This window comes from Vipera berus (genome assembly GCF_964194415.1).
Source record: "Vipera berus genome assembly, chromosome: 5".
NCBI classification, from domain to species: Eukaryota; Metazoa; Chordata; class Lepidosauria; order Squamata; family Viperidae; genus Vipera; species Vipera berus.
The window spans coordinates 72,108,545-72,127,519 of record NC_138207.1 but is presented as its reverse complement, the minus strand read 5'-3'; the positions used below and the strand labels follow the sequence as shown (position 1 = coordinate 72,127,519).

Genomic DNA, 18,975 nt, shown 5'->3' with positions numbered 1-18,975 from the left:
ATGACTAGACGCCAAAGGCGCATGGAACACTGTTACCTTCCCACCGTAGTGGTCCCTATTTTTCTACTTGCATTTTTATGTGCTTTCGAACTGCTAGGTTGGCAGAAGCTGGGACGAGTAACAGGTGCTCACTCTGTTACGCGGCACTCGGGATTCGACCCGCCAAACTGCCAACCTTCTGATCAACAAGCTCAGTGTCCTAACCCACTGAGCCACCGCGTCCCTGTGAAGCACTATGGGGTGGTATATAAATCTAAGTGTTATTGCTATTGCTATTTATTTGACTGAGGAGAGAACTACCTCTTAGAACATGATTTTTACCAAAATCAAGGTCAAGGGGAAAAGGCTTAAAAACCTCCTTTTTGGGTGATGTATTTCAGGAGAGAAAGAGGGAAGACCTGCCATGGTGGACAGTTGTATTTCAATGGGTAGAAAGTGGTTCTAATTTGGATCCTAGATGATGTTACTCATTGTCAGACATGTTTTACAAACCCATAATTCTGTCTCTCCCCCCTGGTGATGTAGTAAAGTCTCTGTTACCTTTTGTGCTCTTCCCTGCTTTTATTAATAAATGTGATATTTGCATTGCTGTTCAATCTATAGCAAATATTATTGGATAGGAGTACTTGCTGCTGCTTGCTGCAATCTACATCCTTTCCAAATTTAGGTATATAGTAGGTAGTCCTCACTTAAACACTTGTTCAGCAACTATCTGAATTTTCCACAGCTTGTATGACCTCACAATTATCTTAGTATTTCCTTGGTTATGTGATTGCTACCCAGAATGCTCAATGACTGGCTTGCAAATTCAGTGCTGCAGTGTCCCATGGTCACATGATTGTCATTTGCAACTTTGACTTCACTGCCGGCTTACGACGAGCAAAGTCAACAGGGAAGGTGACAGGAGGTTGAAAATGGTGACAACATGACATTGTGCTTAATGACAACATGGCATTCACTTAATGAGGGCAACTGGAAGTGCTGGAATAGCCATCACTAAGAGGTGTAATCAAGTGGCTGCATTGCTTGGCTACAAAAATTCTGGTCCTAACTACTGTTGTTAAATGATAATTACCTGTAACATGTTTCCTTCATATTTCATACAGTCTTAGTTGAAGTGGCCATTCAGAATACAGTAATTACAGTGTGGCTGGAACTCTTGAACTTGTATTAAATGTCAGGAGAAAACATGAAACTCTGCATTGCACTGGCCCAGCACCCCACAAACTATTAAACTGAATACATTTCCACTCTACATAGCTTTTTACTTCTGTTTTTGGAGTTGGACTGAAGACATCTGACAAATGGTACAGAATGGGACTACGAACTCTGGAAGAAGTAAAATGTAACAAGAACCTGACATTAACAAGAATGCAAAAAGCAGGTAAACGTTATCTAATTGTATGTTCAGTCTTGCTCTTAAACGAGCAAATCACCCGACAGATGTGCATATACCCGCTCTGTTTGATTAATGCAGTTTCCCCTAATGCAGGATTTCCAGATATATTGTGACTGCAATTCCCAGGGTTCCTCATGTGAATGGCCAGAAAATCTGGGAATTGTAGTCCCAATAATCCCACAAGGTATTAGTTCAATTAGAGATATTTATATTGTTTATTTATTTTTCATATTTCTAAATTGCTTATCTCCCTCATAATTACTGATCATTCATACAATAAAGTTTCATATTGGTTTCAGGTTTGTAGCATAAAATATTTTAAGAAAATCACCGCATCTGTTGTTAGTGAGATGGTTTACATTTTATCAAAATAAACTTTGTTTTGGGTGTGAAAGATACTTTTCTTTAGAAGGATCTCAGTTGCAAGCTCTTTGATTTGCATAACATGGATCTATTTTGATGGGCAGGAATTTCTGGGTTTTAATTTCCTTGCATTACAGCACTTTTATATATCTTTATTATTTTTTTGTTAGAACTCCTGTGCAAGCTACAATACTTCTACCATGTAGTGAGATTCCAGCGAGGAATTTCATCAGAATTCCAAGCGCAGGATCCTTGGATGTCTCATCCACACTTGTCTATGGAGATTCTCAGTCATCCAGGTCATGGTTGTCCCAAAGGTGATTTTTCAAGAGGCAACTGGACATCCTCTGTTTATCCTTGAAGACATTGTGCTTCTCATCCAAGATGCTTCTTCAGTTCTGAACTGAAGAAGCTTCTTGGATAAGAAGTGAAACATCTTCAAGGAAAAGAAACAAAGTAAGTCCAGTTGCCTCTTGAAAAATCTCCTTTGGGATGATTCATCCACACTTATTTTTAATCTCATTCTACATCTCAGTGAGAATATTTTAATTTCTTAGCATATTTATATGCAATATAATCCCAATAGTTATGAGGTACCTTGGAATAATGTACACATGTCGCACAAGATAACTGAGCAGGGATATTTAAGTCTACATTATTCCCACCTCCACCTCTGTATGCTGGAAATTAAATGAGCAGAGTTGGCCTATATTATGTCTAAATCATTTATGTACAAAACAATGGGGTGGGTGATTATATTTTTGTTTAAGTTATTATTATTATGTTTTTAATAATTTGAATGTATGAACGTTAAAGGGGAGTTAAAGCACATTATGAATTTGGTTAATTTTATAATGGATAATTTTAGTTAGAATATGATTATTATATCTATGACCCTGTATTCAGCTCTGGGAAGTGGGGGGGGGAAGGGGGGTGGTTTGGGGCGGGTGGGTTTTGGGGATGTGTATTGTAAATTTTTTTTTGTAAAACTCTTTAATAAAAAAAACAATGGGCTGGGTGTGTTTAGTTTTTTCCTTCCTTTTTCCCCTTTCCTTTCATATTCAGAGAAATATTGGACAGACTGAGAAGAACAAAGAATAAGACAAGAATTGAGTCAATCAATTTAAATAGAAATCTCTGCTCGTGGGAATCACTTCGTTTCTTCTTAGAACCAAGGTCCCTCAGCTGGAGTATTAAGAAACTGGCTGAACTAAAGCTTTCAAGTCCTTTTATACAACATGACTTGGTTTTCTCTCAATCTTAAAAGTTGACTTAGAGATGGGGGAGAACTTTTTAACTAATGCTAGCCAATTAGAGGCTGGCATTGTTGACCAGTCATCAATCACTCATGGATCTATCAGGACATCTATTTTCCTTGTACCTTTTCTTGTTCTAAAGCAGGGGTGTCCAAGCTTGGCAACTTTGAGACTTGTAGACTTCAACTCTCAGAATTTTCCAGCCAGCATGGCTGGCTGGGAGATTCTGGAACTTGAAGTCCACAGTTTTTAAAGTTGCCAAGGTTTGATATCCTTGCTCTAAAGCACCTTTATGTCTGAATAAATTAAACGGTATTCACTATTGTTTCATAGATAGACAAACCCATCCTAGGGCAATTTTGAAGCCAGGGGAGGACTAAAAAAACTCAATGTGGCAGCTGCAACAATGCAATTTGAGTCTTCCTCCTTTCTATTCTAATAGAGATATTTTATTGGTTTGTGCATAATGTTTTGTTTTGTTAGAACTGACCAGATATTTTATCACTCAAATGAAAAGGCGGATTCATCTACTAACTGATTTTTGGTTAATTGATTAACGTATTAAAGAAGTATTATCAAGTTGGTTCACTCTGGTTTGTGCAAAACACTTGTTAAATTCTGTTTAGAAAAACGGAATGAGAGAAGGCTAGATCTCTTCCCTCTCACTGTATTTACCACAGAGAGAGAGAGAGAGAGAGAGAGAGAGAGAGAGAGAGAGAGAGAGAGAGAGAGAGAGAGAGAGAGAAAAGAAGAAGAAGAAGAAGAAGAAGAAGAAGAAGAAGAAGAAGAAGAAGAAGAAGAAGAAGAAGAAGAAGAAGAAGAAGAAGAAGATGATGATGATGATGATGATGATGATAATCCATGGAAGTTCTTGACATCTAAATTAGCAAGTTTGAATTTGGCTTAGCTTAAATTGTGTTTCTCTAGCTTAGTAGTAGAATGCCAGTGGTTTCTGGAGTAGCCAGAGAAAAAACTTCTTGGAGGCATTTTATGGATCTCATCCTAATGATTTTTACATAAGTAAAAATTAATAGGAATCTTAGTAAAATATTTGGCTATTTTTGATAACTGAAAATCAAATTCTCATCCAAGTTCAGTTTAATTATTATGTTGTTAGCTGCGAAGTCATGTTCGACCCATTATGACCCCATGGACAATGTTCCTCCAGGCCTTCCTGTCCTCTACCATATTCTGGAGTCCATTTAAGCTCACACCTACTGCTTCAGGGACTCCATCCAGCCACCTCATTCTCCGTCGTCCCCTTCTTCTCTTTGCCTCAATCTTTCCCAGCATTAGGCTCTTCTCCAGTGAGTCCTTCCTTCTCATTAGGTGGCCAAAGTATTTGAGTTTCAACTTCAGGATCTGGCCTTCTAAAGAGCAGTCAGGGTTGATCTCCTCTAGGACTGACCAGTTTGATCACCTTGCAGTCCAAGGAACTTGCAGGAGTCTTCTCCAGCACCATAGTTCAAAGGCCTCAATTCGTTGGTGCTCAGCCTTTCTTATGTTCCAACTTTCACAGCCATACATTACAACTGGGAAGACCATAGGCTTGACTATACGCACTTTTGTTGACAGGGTGATGTCTCTGCTTTTTAATGTGCTGTCTAGATTTGCCGTGGCTTTCCTCCCCAAGAGCAAGTGTCTTTTAATTTCTTGGCTACAGTCCCCATCTGCAGTGATCTTGGAGCCCAGGAAAATAAAATCTGTCACTACCTCCATTTCTTCCCCATCTATTTGCCAGGAATTGAGAGGGCCGGATGCCATGATCTTGGTTTTCTTAATGTTAAGTTTCAACCCAAGTTTTGCACTCTCCTTCTTCACCTGCAACAAGAGGCTCTTTAGTTCTTCTTCACTTTCTGCCATTAGAGTGGTATCATCTGCGTATCTTAGGTTGTTGATATTTCTTCCAGCAATCTTAATTCCAACTTTTGATTCATCTAGCCCTGCCTTTCTCATGATGTGCTCTGCATATAAGTTAAATAGGCAGGGCGACAGTATACAGTCTTGCCGGACTCCTTTCCCAATTTTGAACCAATCAGTGGTTCCGTGTCAAAACAGAATGGACAAATGCCAAGATATTGGGAGGTCCCAACATAAGATGGATGGCAGAGCCTTAATTATATAATTGTGTGTCAAATGTAACAGAAGTTACTTATTAGCATTAATGTATTCTTACAGCTTCTTTTAATCATAATTTTTCCCTGTGAAATTATAGATAATGTTTAGCTACAACTGGCTTAACATGAAGATTTGTGAACATCAGCTGCTAGAATTCCCTGGCCAGAATTATAGGAGTTGATGTCCACGCATCTTCAACTTGCTCAGGTTGAGAAACACTGCCCTGGACAACTTCATCATGTATTTATTTTCTTTATAAGATACTTAAAAGCTGTGTATATCTGCCCATCTTAGGCAACATAATCTTGGGTTACATATAGACAGCAACAAAATAATAAAAAGCATAAAACCAACAGGGAAGCTCCTGGTACTTCCACATATTTCCACAAATTCACAAACAAACTACTCCAGTGCTTGTGGGACAAGCCATGCATTCAAGACTTTTCGGAAGGCTATGATAGTGGGGGCATTTGGGATCTTAGGGAGATGTTCCAAAGGGTAGGGCCCACCAGAAGAGGCACATTGTCTAGGTCCCACTAGATGGTAACATATAGGGAAGGGATTTAGAGTATACCTATCCTATCAGAGTGCATGGAACAGGCAGTTATCCTAGGGGAGAGGCAGTCGTACAAATAACTTGGCCCTCTGATATTAAGGTATTTAAAAGTGAAAATCAGTACTTTGAAATGTACAGTGATACAAGATGTATAATCTAAGAATCATTTTTCAGGGTTCCTGTACTATGATGACCTTATTAGCTCTGTATCTAAAGCCGAAGCAGATGCAGCAACTCGGATCGTTCAAGATACAGTGTGGAAAATTTTACCTGATGCTATTGTAACATTAACTGGTGGCTTCCGAAGGTAAGTATAAAATATAGGTTTTCTGGAAATTTCATCTGTGTTAAGTCTGGGTCAATGTTTTTGCAAACCATGCCAATGCCACGTTGAATCAGGTTGGATTTTTAAAATAAGATATGTCATACAAATATTTTACATAAAAAGAATCCTAAATAATTTCAAGAGAGAATGGGATGAATGTTGACAATGTTTTTATCCATTTTGTAGACATGAACATGGAGCATTCATTGTCCCCAAAATTGGAGAGAAAATCCTTATGGACTTTCTGCCTTTCTCTGTGACTGGGTTGGACCTAATCTTGGTCCAAGGTAGGTGGACTTCAATTCCCAGAATTCCCCACCCAGCTGTGCTGGATGGGGAATTTTGGAAGTTGAAATCTACATGTCTTAAAGTTATTAATGTTGGGAAACACTATTGTAGAACAATGGTGGGTGATGTTGAGTTGGATGAACTTTAATTTCCAGTACCTTTAACCAGCACTGATAATGGTGATGGATGCTCAACATTGTAGCTTAAATGACACCCTCTTAAAAATCACAGGCTACAAAGCTTACATGAAAATAGTTGAGAGGGTCCTTGTGCTCACCTGTGTCAGCCAGGCTGGTGGCCTATCTGTTGCTGGACCTGTGCCACCGTCGCCTCACCCTGCATGCCTAACTGGCTACCCTGCATCGCCTGGCCGGCCCCGCCTCCACCGCACGCCCTGTGATGTGTATTAACAATAATTCTAATGATTAGGTCTTTATGTGTGTACAATATATAGAGAGAGGGTACAATGTTATGTAAATTATGTAAACAAAATTTAACTATATTAACTAGAATTTTAGAATTTAGAATTTTAACTAAATGAATCAAACCCAAATTTTTATTATAAAATAAAATATTAATCCAAAGGAGTGAAAGTAAAGGCAGGGGAGGGGGTTGCAAAACTTATAAGATTCTGTTACTGTAACCTTACAATAACCCTACCTTGAAGAGCTTACATCAATCTTGTAAGTCTGGAAGTCCTTGCTCCCCCCTTTACTTTCTAGACAATTAGGGAGGGTCCCTCCTTTAGACTAGAATTCTCTTATCAGAGTATTATCTAGTCTGTAGCTTTTCCTCCTGTCTGCCAAGGTTATTCTCACAGCCCACTGCAGAGTCCTAGAGACAGGAGAGAGTTTGAAGGCAACAGTCTCAGAACAGCTGGGACCCCATCATATTGGAGTGATGTCTTGCAGGACAGGTTGCTGCATGACTGATTTAAACTTTAGACTCATGCTATACTGGAGAAACAAAGCAAAATAGTAGATGGAAGACTAAATTAGATTTGGCTATAGTTCACGGTGTCGGTATGAACTTATGAAGAACTTCAGAACTTATGAAGGAATGCATCTTTCCATAGCTTCTTATCTTTATCCCCAAATTATATAGGATGCCCTTCTCTGCACACACCGCTCCCATTGAGTTACGCTGAATAGCACTCAGGGAAGCATCTTGTTTAGGAGGAGATCAAGTTTTCAAACTTTGCAATTTTAAGATGTTTGGACAGCTCCCAGAAGTCCTCAATCAGCATAGGGCAGGGATAGGCAACCTTGGCTCTTTTATGACTCGTGGACTTCAACTCCCAGAATTCCTGAGCCAGCTGGCTCAGGAATTCTGGGAGTTGAAGTCCACGAGTCATAAAAGAGCCAAGGTTGCCTACCCCTGGCATAGGGAATTCTGGAAGCCGAAGTCTGCAGATCTTAAAGCCACTAAGTTTGAAAAATACTGATCTAAAATGTTCAGAGTCAGTCTAAATTAGCAATTCACGATATAGTTATCTGAGAATTTCATCTGAAATGTCCTGGTTTATGCGTTTATTTCCTGAAGCTTTTGCTAGGGCAAAGCTTTGGATTCCATTTTCTGAAAACAGAAGTCTTCCTCTGATGTCAAAGGACTGCAGGATTTCACTAACATTAAACTAATTTCCTGGAAGAATATTCTGATTTTTTTCTCTCTCTGAATAATGACATTTAAGATCAAGCTTTGTGGAAATTTTGCGGTTATGCCATGCATGATTAATGGAATATAACTCAACTGAATTCTAAATATTCTTTTATTTTGTGCCTTGTGACTTTCCCCTTGAGTATATCTGCTGCATCAGGTTAGGATATGATAAAAACACCTTTCAGCAATCACACTTCTATCTGAGCGATTTTTAAAAAAATGCAAAGCAAGTCTTGTGTAAGTTTGGAAAAACGGTGATAAAAAAATCTAAAAATACCTCTTCTTCCACCTACAGTGTCAATGGGAATGAATTTATGGTGTTCTTAGCAAGGCTCTTGACTGAATACCGTACAAAGGAAATCAGAATATGTTTCAATAAATTATTGTAAAGTATGTGCATACTGTATTTGGATTTAGTATTGCCTATTACATAATGATGCACTACCATAGGTAGCTCCTTACATCAAAACAGAAGCAAAATATTTTATGACGTCAATTATAGCACGGACTTCACTATTGTGTATGTGTTTTTTTTAAAGAGTACAGCAAAATCTACATTTTTATAAACTAGAACTGATTTGAATATTTTTTGGGTTTCGTATTTCGACAGACTAGTAATTTGATGTAGATAATCTTCTTTTATCTCAGACGTGTTGAGTAGCATGCCTTTTGCTAATCACTGTTGTTTTCATAGCTTTCTCACACAGCTTCTGCTTTTCCTGGTTAGTTCGGAAAGATTATCAAATCCAGTCAGGGATCACATAGTCCAGAGGTAGGCAACCTCGGCTCTTTTATGACTCATGGACTTCAACTCCCAGAATTCCTGAGTCAGCTATGCTGACTCAGGAATTCTGGGAATTGAAGTCCATGAGTCATAAAAGAGCCGAGGTTGCCTACCTCTGACATAGTCCAAAGAGTGATCTTACAAGTCTCTTACTCACTTGCCTTCCCAAAATATGACCCGCCTCCTCTCGTCCCCCCAACAATTACCTATAAATAGTATAATTGTATGTACGCACACACATATTACATTAGGTAATAAGTATGTCTCAAAGGTGCTTTTTCAAAAGGCAACTGGACTGTTTTTCCATTGAGGGTGAAGAAGAAGACATTTCACTTCTCACCCAAGAAGCTTCATTGGTTCTGAAGAATAATCATAATAATGATACCAATAAGAGAAGACAGTAGAAAAGATGAGAAGGATAATAGCAATACAGCCATACTACCGTACATGGATAAATATCCTTAGACATGAGACAGTACTGTGGGAATTAGGTGTTCAGCAGAGCAATGGGTCAAGGGAAAAAACAAACAGTTTATGCTTCAGGTTGTGAGGGATTTGTAGATATTTTCTCAGCCCTCTTTCTAACCCATGCAGTATACAGGCAGGCTGGTTGCAATTGTTTTTTCTGCAGTCCTAACTATCCGTTGAAGTTTGTACCTGACCTGTTTGGTTGCTGCACCGAACCAGACAGTTATAGAAGTACAAATGAAATTGTACAAATGAAACAAATGAGAGTACAATAAAAAGATTCTCTAAGAACGAAATGAAGCATCTAATGCATGCTTATTAACACTAGATTTCAATGAGACTTTCCACATAAGCAATTTATAGTGTCACCCAACCATCACTATGGCAATACATCATTAATGAAGGCTTTCTATTACCATAGCAATACTAGAGTGAGGCTATAGATCATTACTATGGAAATACTTGTATATGGAGTTAGTTTCCCCCCATTCCTTGCTCATTGAGACTGCTGATTAAAAAAAGACAAATCTAGGTGCTGGGAGAACAGAAATATGCAAAGCTATAATTTGTACAGCTCACACACTATTATTTAGTTATTTGTTTAGAACACTTTTAATATCTATATAAATATCTCAGGAAACTTGAACCTAAAAGATATTTGTGACAAATTGAGCAAAGTAATTCAGACCATAGATGTCTTTGTCTTATTTATCTCTAATGCTTATTCCATATACCTTGATTCATCTAAAGGTTCTGGCTCAGTGCATTCCACAGTATTAATTCCATCATGAGATTGCTTGGATTCAAGTATGCACTGCTGTCTTATATATGATGAAAGCTCTTATCTTTCAGCGGCTCATAATAGATGACACTTCTGTAAGTATTCATTCCTGGCAGAAGAGCTCGGAGCATCAGTGGGTGAACAAGCCCCTTCACCAACAAATGACAAGAATCCATAAAGGGAATCTATTGTATAGTACAGGGGTCTTCAAACTTGGTCCTTTTGTGACTTGTGGACTTCAACTCCCAGAATTCCTCGGTCAGCATGCCTGGCTGAGGAATTCTGGGAGTTTAAGTCCACAAGTCATAAAAGGGCCAAGTTTGAAGACTCCTGATATAGTACATAGGAAGTACATGGTTACAGAACAAAAGCAATCAAATTAATTACAAAATGAGCTTTATGAATGATAGAAAAGTCAGTAACTCCAGTTCTTGTGAAGGGCATACGAAACTCATAGCCCCATTCAAGCTTGAAAAACCTCCAGCAGGTGATCTTTGACCACCAGAATTAAGAAAAGTAAATGTAGAATGATGAAGAGTAATGTTAGCTAATCTTTTCACTTGTACTGATCAGACAGTGTATATCCCCCGGGATCAGTGTCTAGTCATTGTAGTTCTGATCTATAAAAAAGGGAAATGCTTTGATCTAGCTAATTACAGACCAACCAGTCCACTTAGAATTATTAACAGGCTGTGCATAAGGCATCTCTAGGAAACACTATTAGAATGGATGAAGCAGGACAGAATATTAAGAAAGAGGTTAGTTTTGGGTTAGGAAAGTACACGGAGGTTCAGGAATTAGTTCTGCAACATTTGGTCAAGCAATACACATAGTCTTTGACTTATGACAGGGGTAGGCAACCTCGGCTCTTTTATGACTCATGGACTTCAACTCCCAGAATTCCTCAGCCAGGCATGCTGACCGAGGAATTCTGGGAGTTGAAGTCCACAAGTCACAAAAGGACCAAGTTTGAAGACCCCTGTAGTATACAATAGATTCCCTTTATGGATTGTTGTCATGTGTTGGTGAAGGGGCTTGTTCACCCACTGATGCTCCGAGCTCTTCTGCCAGGAATGAATACTTTCCCATGCTGAGGGGAAAGGGAGAGTTTCCAAGATGAGCCATGCTGGCTCAGGAATTCTGGGAGTTGAAGTCCACGAGTCATTAAAAAGCCAAGGTTGCCTACCCCTGACTTAGGACAACAAATGAGCCCAAGATTTCTGTTGCAAAGTGAGACATTTTTGCAACTAGTGAGTTTTTGCCCCATTTTACAACCTTTCTTGCCACAGTTGTTAAGCAAATCACTATAGTTGTTGAGTTGCTAACAGGGTTGTTAAATGAATCTGGCTTCCTCCCTGACATTGCTTGCCAGAAGTTCTCAAAAGGTGATCACATGACCTTGGGACACTTCAACCATCATAAACATGAGTCAACTGTAAGTGTCTGAATTTTGATCACATGACCATGGGGATACTGCAACAGACGTCAGTATGAAAAACGGCCGTAAGTCACTTTTTTTCAGGGCCTTCGAATGGTCACTAAACAAACTGTTGTAAGTCAAGGATTACCTGTATCTGATCCTTTTAACATGTTCCTTGGTGCAGTTTTGGTTGGCTTCAAAGGAACTTTTGTATCTCTAGCTTTGGAATAAGCACGTCTCTTGCTCATCTGTAATCAACAAGGTAATCCCCTTTCTAAGGGTAGACACCTCACAAAGATTGCTGCTTAGTGTGGTTTTAAGACAGAGACCTTCCTAAATCCTGACACATAGTTCTGCCTTAGTTAGTTTTTAGGGCACTGGGATAATGATGTTTTATGGGTAATGATGGGGTGTGAACCACAACAGAAAAGGTTCTTCTCAGTCTTCCCAGGTAAACCAGACAAGAAACACAACAAGATGAACTAATTCTACTTTATTGTAAGGCTACATTAACAGACTTGTTGCAAGTCTGAAGGCACAAACTTCCTGTCTTTTAACTAGGGCGGGTCTTTCCTCAGCTTCTTTCTCTGATCGTTAAGCGACTGCGGGATCCTGCTTCTTTTGCCTGATTGTTTCCTAGACAGCATCTCCTCGTCTCTTCCCCCCACCCCAATAATTCATACATTCCATTATAGATCATTATACCTGAGTTCTATAAGGTGATATTCCTTTGTGGACGGGACTTATACCTTGTATCTCCTAGGAGATGGGATGAGTAGATGTAACTAGGGAGAGGCAGCCCCACAAATATCCTGGTCTCATGTTTTATAAAAGGAATACTATATTGTATAAGGGACGCGGTGGCTCAGTGGGTTAGGATGCTGAGCTTGTCGATCAGAAGGTCGGCAGTTTGGCGGGTCGAATCCCTAGTGCCGTGTAACAGAGTGAGCGCCTGTTACTCGTCCCAGCTTCTGCCAACCTAGCAGTTCGAAAGCACGTAAAAATGCAAGTAGAAAAATAGGGACCACTGCGGTAGGAAGGTAACAGCGTTCCGTGCGCCTTTGGCGTCTAGTCATGCCGGCCACATGACCACGGAGACGTCCACGGACAAGCGCTGGCTCTTCGGCTTTGAAACGGAGATGAGCACCGGACCCTAGAGTTGGAAACGACTAGCACGCATGTGCGGGGGAACCTTTACCTTTACCTTATATTGTATAGTACGAGAAACATCACTCCCTCTCTGTTTGTGTGTGTATAGTTTGTGTGGTGTAATGGTACAGATGCTGGGTAAGGAGTGGAGAGACTGATTCTAATCCATTTCAATCATAGAGACTCGACAGGTGACCCATTTTCTCTCTCAGCTCAACCTCCCTCACCATCGCTGCTTCTGTACAGGAAAACAGGAAGGAGCTCTTTATATGCCATCTTAAGGCCCTCTACGAAAAGCAGGATATAAATAAAAGAAATACATGTTTGTATGCGTACACGAATGTGTTATTTCTTTGTGATGTTCACTTATTTTCTTGCACGGGCCCATAATAAAGACATTCTAAGCAAAGATTCTGTTTTGGTCTTTTCTCAAGGTCCTTGGGTAGATTAGCAAGCTGGTTCTTATCTGTGTTTTTCTGCCAGTTTAAGTCTTGGCAATAAGCCCAGAATCCAAGGGCAGCAGCAGCAGAGGCTTAATTGTTAGATCTCTGAAAATTTGGGTGGGAGAAATTTGCAAAGAAGCCATAATTTCTCATTTTTATTAGTGTGGAAGGAAGCACTGTGGCGTTGAATGAAAGTAATATTCTGCAGACATCCTTGAGGCTTGGCAGCCCATCTGCAGACATTAAACCCATTCAGGAAATTGGGATACGTAGCCATAGGCTCAAAGAGATGGCTAATCTCTTTAAAGTGTCCCATTTGTGGATATTTGTAGCATTGTTTTGAATAATGAGCACAGTTTGGTTGATTGTAAAATATAACATGATTCTGCCTAGTTTATCTCATCGGACAAGTTTTGACAAATTCATTCATCCTGTGAGAGTTTTTTTTTTATTGCTTTCTAAAGACTGGACACAACCCCTCATTGCAATACATACCTTCCCCAACAAGAAGCTATTGCTCTGAGTCAACTGTGAGATTCGCAAGGTGTCACATACATATCGTCAACTTTCCGACGTATCAAATGTTATTGCTTGACACATATGTCTTTAATCAATGTTGGCTTGTTTATTTATTTATTTTGGAAAATTTATATAGCTGCCTACTCACGGTGACTCTAGTCGGCTTACAGAAAATAGAAACACAATGTATAAGGAATAAAAATAAATTAATACTACTACTATGAATAATAATAATAATCAGGGCTTTTTTTGCCATAGAACGCCCAGAATGGAGTTCCGGCACCTTTTTTGGATGGAACCTTGTAGGGTAGGCAAGGCAGGTGGTATGATGTGTGTGAGTTCCGGCACTTTTTTTTTCTTCAAAAAACCCACTGATAATAATAACCCTCCCATCCTCAATAATACTTAGTCCTTTCTACGCAATCTTGCAATACTCAGTTCAAAGAAATACTCAAAGGCCATAAAGTGGCGTACAACCTTTTCCTTTTTTCCAAAACTTCTTGCACTAGTTGGGGTGAGATGTGGTTGTTCCTCTTCTAGTTGCTACCAAGCTTCAAACTGTGCCCTGAAGGAGTGTTGCTTTTGAGCACTCCAGCTGAGCTTCCAAGCTGAGTTCCAGGCGTGAATCCTATCGGGATATGCTGCCCAATGTGGCTTGTAGTCCTGGCAGTTGTGATGAAATCACTGGTTAGTATAGAGGGGAAAGTAAAGAGGTGCTCTAGCTTGGGTCACTCCATAGGAGGAAGCAGTAGAGCCTAGACTACTGAAGCTTTTGTCTGCTTGTTCCCAAAAGAATGCAGTTAAGTCTGATGAGACTCTTGTCAATATGTGATCGACAATAAAGAAACTACTTTGGCCTATTCACGGAGTTGTTTTGGTTCCTTACATCTGACACAGCTCACAGATGGTCATCTGGCCTGCCTGTAATAGTTGCAAATCTCTGCATGTTGCCTGTGCATTCCCTGTCTGTATGCTGCTTGCTGTCTCCTTTTCTCCTACGCACCCAAACACACTTCGTCTTGGCATTTGCTTTTGTAAGCTGAGGGTCTGGATCAGTGGTGGGATTCAAATATGTGAACAACCAGTTCTCTGTGTGGATGCCACTTTCGGAAGTCCGTTCTGGGTCTGGGCAACAAAAAATTAGCTACCGGTTCTGCTGAACCGGTGCGAACTGGCTGAATCCCACCAGTGGTCTGGATGGGGTGAGGCTTCCTCTGGATTTCAGCACGTCCTTAAAAGTGCCAGGGTGTGGCTCAATTAGGCTGGCAGCTAGAATGTCAGCATGGATACCTCAGAGTAAATGAATGCAGGATACCTCAGAGTAAATGAATGCAAGTTTCTAGGGCTGTAAACTTTTACAACCCTTTGAGAAAAACATGAGCTGCGCTGAACCTTGGGGAAGTGAAGTGGGAAACATTTCTGCCTGGCTTCAGCTGCTTTTGAAAAGAACATAGAATGAGACTTGGAAGGGACATTGGAGGTCATCTAGTCCAACCCTTTGCTTGAGCAGGAGACCCTATACCATTTCAGACAAATGGCTGTCCGGTCTCTTCTTGAAAGCCTCCAGTGATGGGGCATCTACAAGTTCTGAAGGCAAGTCATCCCACTGGTTGATTGTTCCCACCGTTAGGAAATTCTTCTTTAGTTCTAGGTTGCCTCTCTCCCTGATTAATTTCCATCCATTGTTTCTTGTCTTGCCTTCAGCTGCTTGGGAAAATAGTTTGACCCCTTCATCTTTGTGACAGACCTTAAATATTGGAACACTGTCATCATGTCACCCCTAGTTCTTCTTTTCATTAAAGTAGATATACCCAGTTTCTGCAACTGTTCTTCATGTGTTAGCCTCCAGACCCCTAATCATCCTTGTTGCTCTTCTGTGCACTCTTTAGAGTCTTAAGATCTTTTTTTTATTGTGGTGACCAAAACTGGATGCAGTGTTCCAAGTGTGGTCTTACTGAGGCTTTGTAAATACTTCACGTGATCTTGATTCTATCCCTCTATTAACGCAGCCTAGAAGAGAAGACAGCAATGCCAACTTCATTCCCTCACACATCTGAATGAGTGTTTTTGGAGTGACTTTGTAGCAAGCAAAGAAGAAGATCCATGATAGTTGGTTCACTCAGAAGAATTTGTGAACAGGGAATCTCAGGAGGTTGGGAGTGGGAGGCACTGTTTTTCAGTGGTTCTCCTACCTTCTGGAACATTCACAGTCGGTGTTGGCGGGTGGGCAGAGATCGACCCCGAGACCTCTCGTTTATGGAGTTCTTCAGGGGTCGGTCCTCTCACCTCTCCTGTTTAACATCTATATGAAGCCGCTAGGTGAGATCATCCGTGGTTTTGGAGTGGGGTATCATCAGTATGCTGATGATACCCAGCTTTTCATCTCGACCCCAAACCACCCCAGTGATGCCCTCGACGTGATGTCCCGTTGCCTGGAAGCGGTCCGGGTCTGGATGGGGAGGAACAGGCTTCAACTCAACCCTGACAAGACTGAGTGGCTGTACATACCGGCATCTCAGGAAATTCAGATTATTCCATCTCTTACTATTGGGGGTGAGTTACTACCCCCCGTAGATAAGGCTTGCAATTTGGGTGTCCTCTTAGATTCACAGCTGTCCTTAGAAGATCATATAGGAGCTGTGACTAGAGGGGCCTTCGCCCAGGTTCGTCTGGTGCGCCAGTTGCGACCCTATCTGGACCTGGATGCCCTGCATACAGTCACTCATGCACTTGTGACCTCTCGTTTAGATTACTGCAATGCTCTCTACATGGGGCTGCCCTTGAGGACCACTCAGAAGCTTCAGCTGGTACAGAATGCAGCCGCGCGAGTTCTTTTGGGGATCTCCCAATACTCCCATGTTACACCTCTGCTCCGTGAGCTGCATTGGCTTCCAGTTGCCTTCCGGGTGAGATTCAAGGTGCTGGTGATGACATATAAAGCCCTACATGGCATGGGTCCGGATTACCTATGGGAGCACCTACTGCTGGCGTCAACTTCCTTCCGTCCTGTACGCTCCCACAGAGAGGGCCTCCTCAGGGTACCACTGGTCAGAGAATGTCGACTGGTGACCCCCAGGGGGAGAGCGTTCTCGGTGGGCGCACCAGTCCTTTGGAACCGCTTACCGGCTGAACTACGGATGGCCCCCGACCTTCGCTCCTTCCGGCGTGATCTAAAAACATATCTATTCGAACAAGCCGGCCTGGTCTGATGGGTTTGGGGTTTTAACATTGTTTTTAACTAACTTACTACATTGGGCACAATCATTTAACTTTAAATCTTGTATCCTGTATTCTTATTTTTATTGCCCTGTACACCGCCCTGAGTCCTTCGGGAGAAGGGCGGTATATAAATCAAATAAATAAATAAATAAATAAATAAAATTTGACATATCATTATTCCTGGGATTACTTATCTCTTGGTCTTAAGAAATGATTTTCTTTCAGAGGTGGAAAAACTGATACATTTCCTATTGTCTCTTTCCTATCACTTCTTTCAAGTAAGCAAAAGACTCAAATTGGTTACTTACAATAAAAGGGCCTTTTGGACTTACTGACATATAAGCTGATTTTCGGATTAGATCTTCAATCCATAGTTGCCTTAAGGCTTCTTATATGCTTCCGAGACTCCTCTTCAACCTCTTTCCCATTGGGATTAGGGAAACAGGAATGAATATGAAATTTAGTCTAAAAGGAAAAACAATGATGATAAAATGGCCAATTGAGAAAAGTTTGAAATGATATGGCAATGGGCGCATAATGGCATGCCAAAGAAAAGCAAAAAAAAAAGCTACAAGAGGTAAATACACACAGCCTTAATTTACGACTACATTTGAAACTAGAAGTATCAGTTGTAAGTTGAATCGCCACGTGATCAGACCTGGATTTATGACTCTTGTCACCATGGCTGTTAAGTGAGTTGCTGCAGCCCTTAAGTGAATCACATGGTTGTTAAGTGAATCGCGTGGTATTAAGACTGAATCCAAATTATTCAATGGATGATTTTTGCCAGAGAAAGGGAAAAATGGCAAAAATGTCACCAAGTATGATTGTGTGATTGCAGGAGGCTGCCACCAGTCATAAATGCGAGCCGGTTGCCAAAAGACTCAAATGCAATCATGTGACTGGGGGTGGTGGTAGTGCTGCAGTCATAATGTTTAGGACAGGTCGTAGCTTTTTTTGAGTCCCTTATAATTTCAAACATTCGTCAAACGATTGGATGTAAGTCAAGGACTACCTGTAAGAAAGTTTGCTGTCATCATGTAGGAAATAAAATAAATACATATATATTCTAAGAAGGGCCAGTATTTCATAAGCGGAAGCATTAAAAGTCAACGTGTGAGAAAGAAACCCTTTTTTGTCCTTTGAAGTCACCTATGAATTTGACCCTGGAGCTATTATATAATGGAGAAAGAACTCAGCAATGAATCAATCCAGGCAGGGTCCAAGCTGTTCTAAAGCTTCCATCAGCATTATATACAGAAGAGAGCAAAAGCATTTTGTTTGAACCGGAAGGGTCAAAGACGAAAGACAATTTGCTTAAGGCTGAATCACTTTTGAAATAGGAAGCAGAAATGATGATCTTACAAGTTTTTCCAGATGGCCTTGACGATTTTTTTTCCCTTAGACATCTCAATTGCTTTGAGAACTCTGCTGCAAATCCAGTCTAAGGAGATTAAGTTTAATGATGGCAACAGATGCTGTATTTGCACCTAGCTCGCATAGTTTCAGGCTACTAAGACAACAGTGGCAGCTCAGTCATAGGTAAAAACGCACTCCCTGTCACGTATGGCGTCTGTTTCACACTGCTCAGGTTTGAGACAATAGTGGGGAGTCACATGGTTCCAACATTCTGGAATGGGGAATTAAAAAGCTTGGCAGAAGTTAACAGTTAGCAGAAAAACAGTTTGTCCCACATTGCCAAGCTAGAAAGATATAGATCATCGCCTTAAATATGCAGTCATGTTGCTATCAGTCTCATGAGGAAGTTAAGATTACTTATGGTACATGAATCCTAGTGTTTGAAAACATGTTACTGTACTGTTTTGTAGTAAAGTTGCTGTCACCGAATCTATGATCACACCTCTTGTTTCCTCCCCAGTACACATTTGAGGGCGTTGAGATGCCAAAATTGAAATTACTGCAATTTTTGCATATTTCATTGTTGACAACTCTAAGAAAACCAGGGATAGAACAGCTACCATCCGTCAAGTTTTGATTTTAAATGGTTATGAAAACAAGTCTTCATTGTGGCAATTGTGCTTAGGGAACCTCTGAGAGAATGGCAAACTTTCCAAGTTAAAGAGGTCCTACAGGAATTAGAAAACTCTGTCAGTGGCCAGATTTCAAGAAGAATTTTTGGACATTCTCCACATCTCAGTTGTGTGCAGCTCTTCTCCAGGGACCCACAGCTCTTTTCCTGTAGAGAACCTTCAGAAGCAACTTCCATC

At 40.6% G+C, this 18,975-nt stretch overlaps 1 protein-coding gene across 1 annotated transcript in view; it reads left to right on the top strand.

The window, feature by feature from the left end:
- Nucleotides 1–18,975, top strand: part of DNTT (DNA nucleotidylexotransferase) — a gene marked incomplete at both ends in the record, with an annotated part of 205,688 nt that overhangs the window by 54,382 nt on the left and 132,331 nt on the right. The window contains 2 exons of the mRNA XM_081328589.1: nt 1,261–1,384; nt 5,867–5,999. Of these exons, the coding sequence (XP_081184715.1) occupies nt 1,261–1,384; nt 5,867–5,999 (257 nt within the window). The remainder of the gene's footprint in view (nt 1–1,260; nt 1,385–5,866; nt 6,000–18,975) is intronic.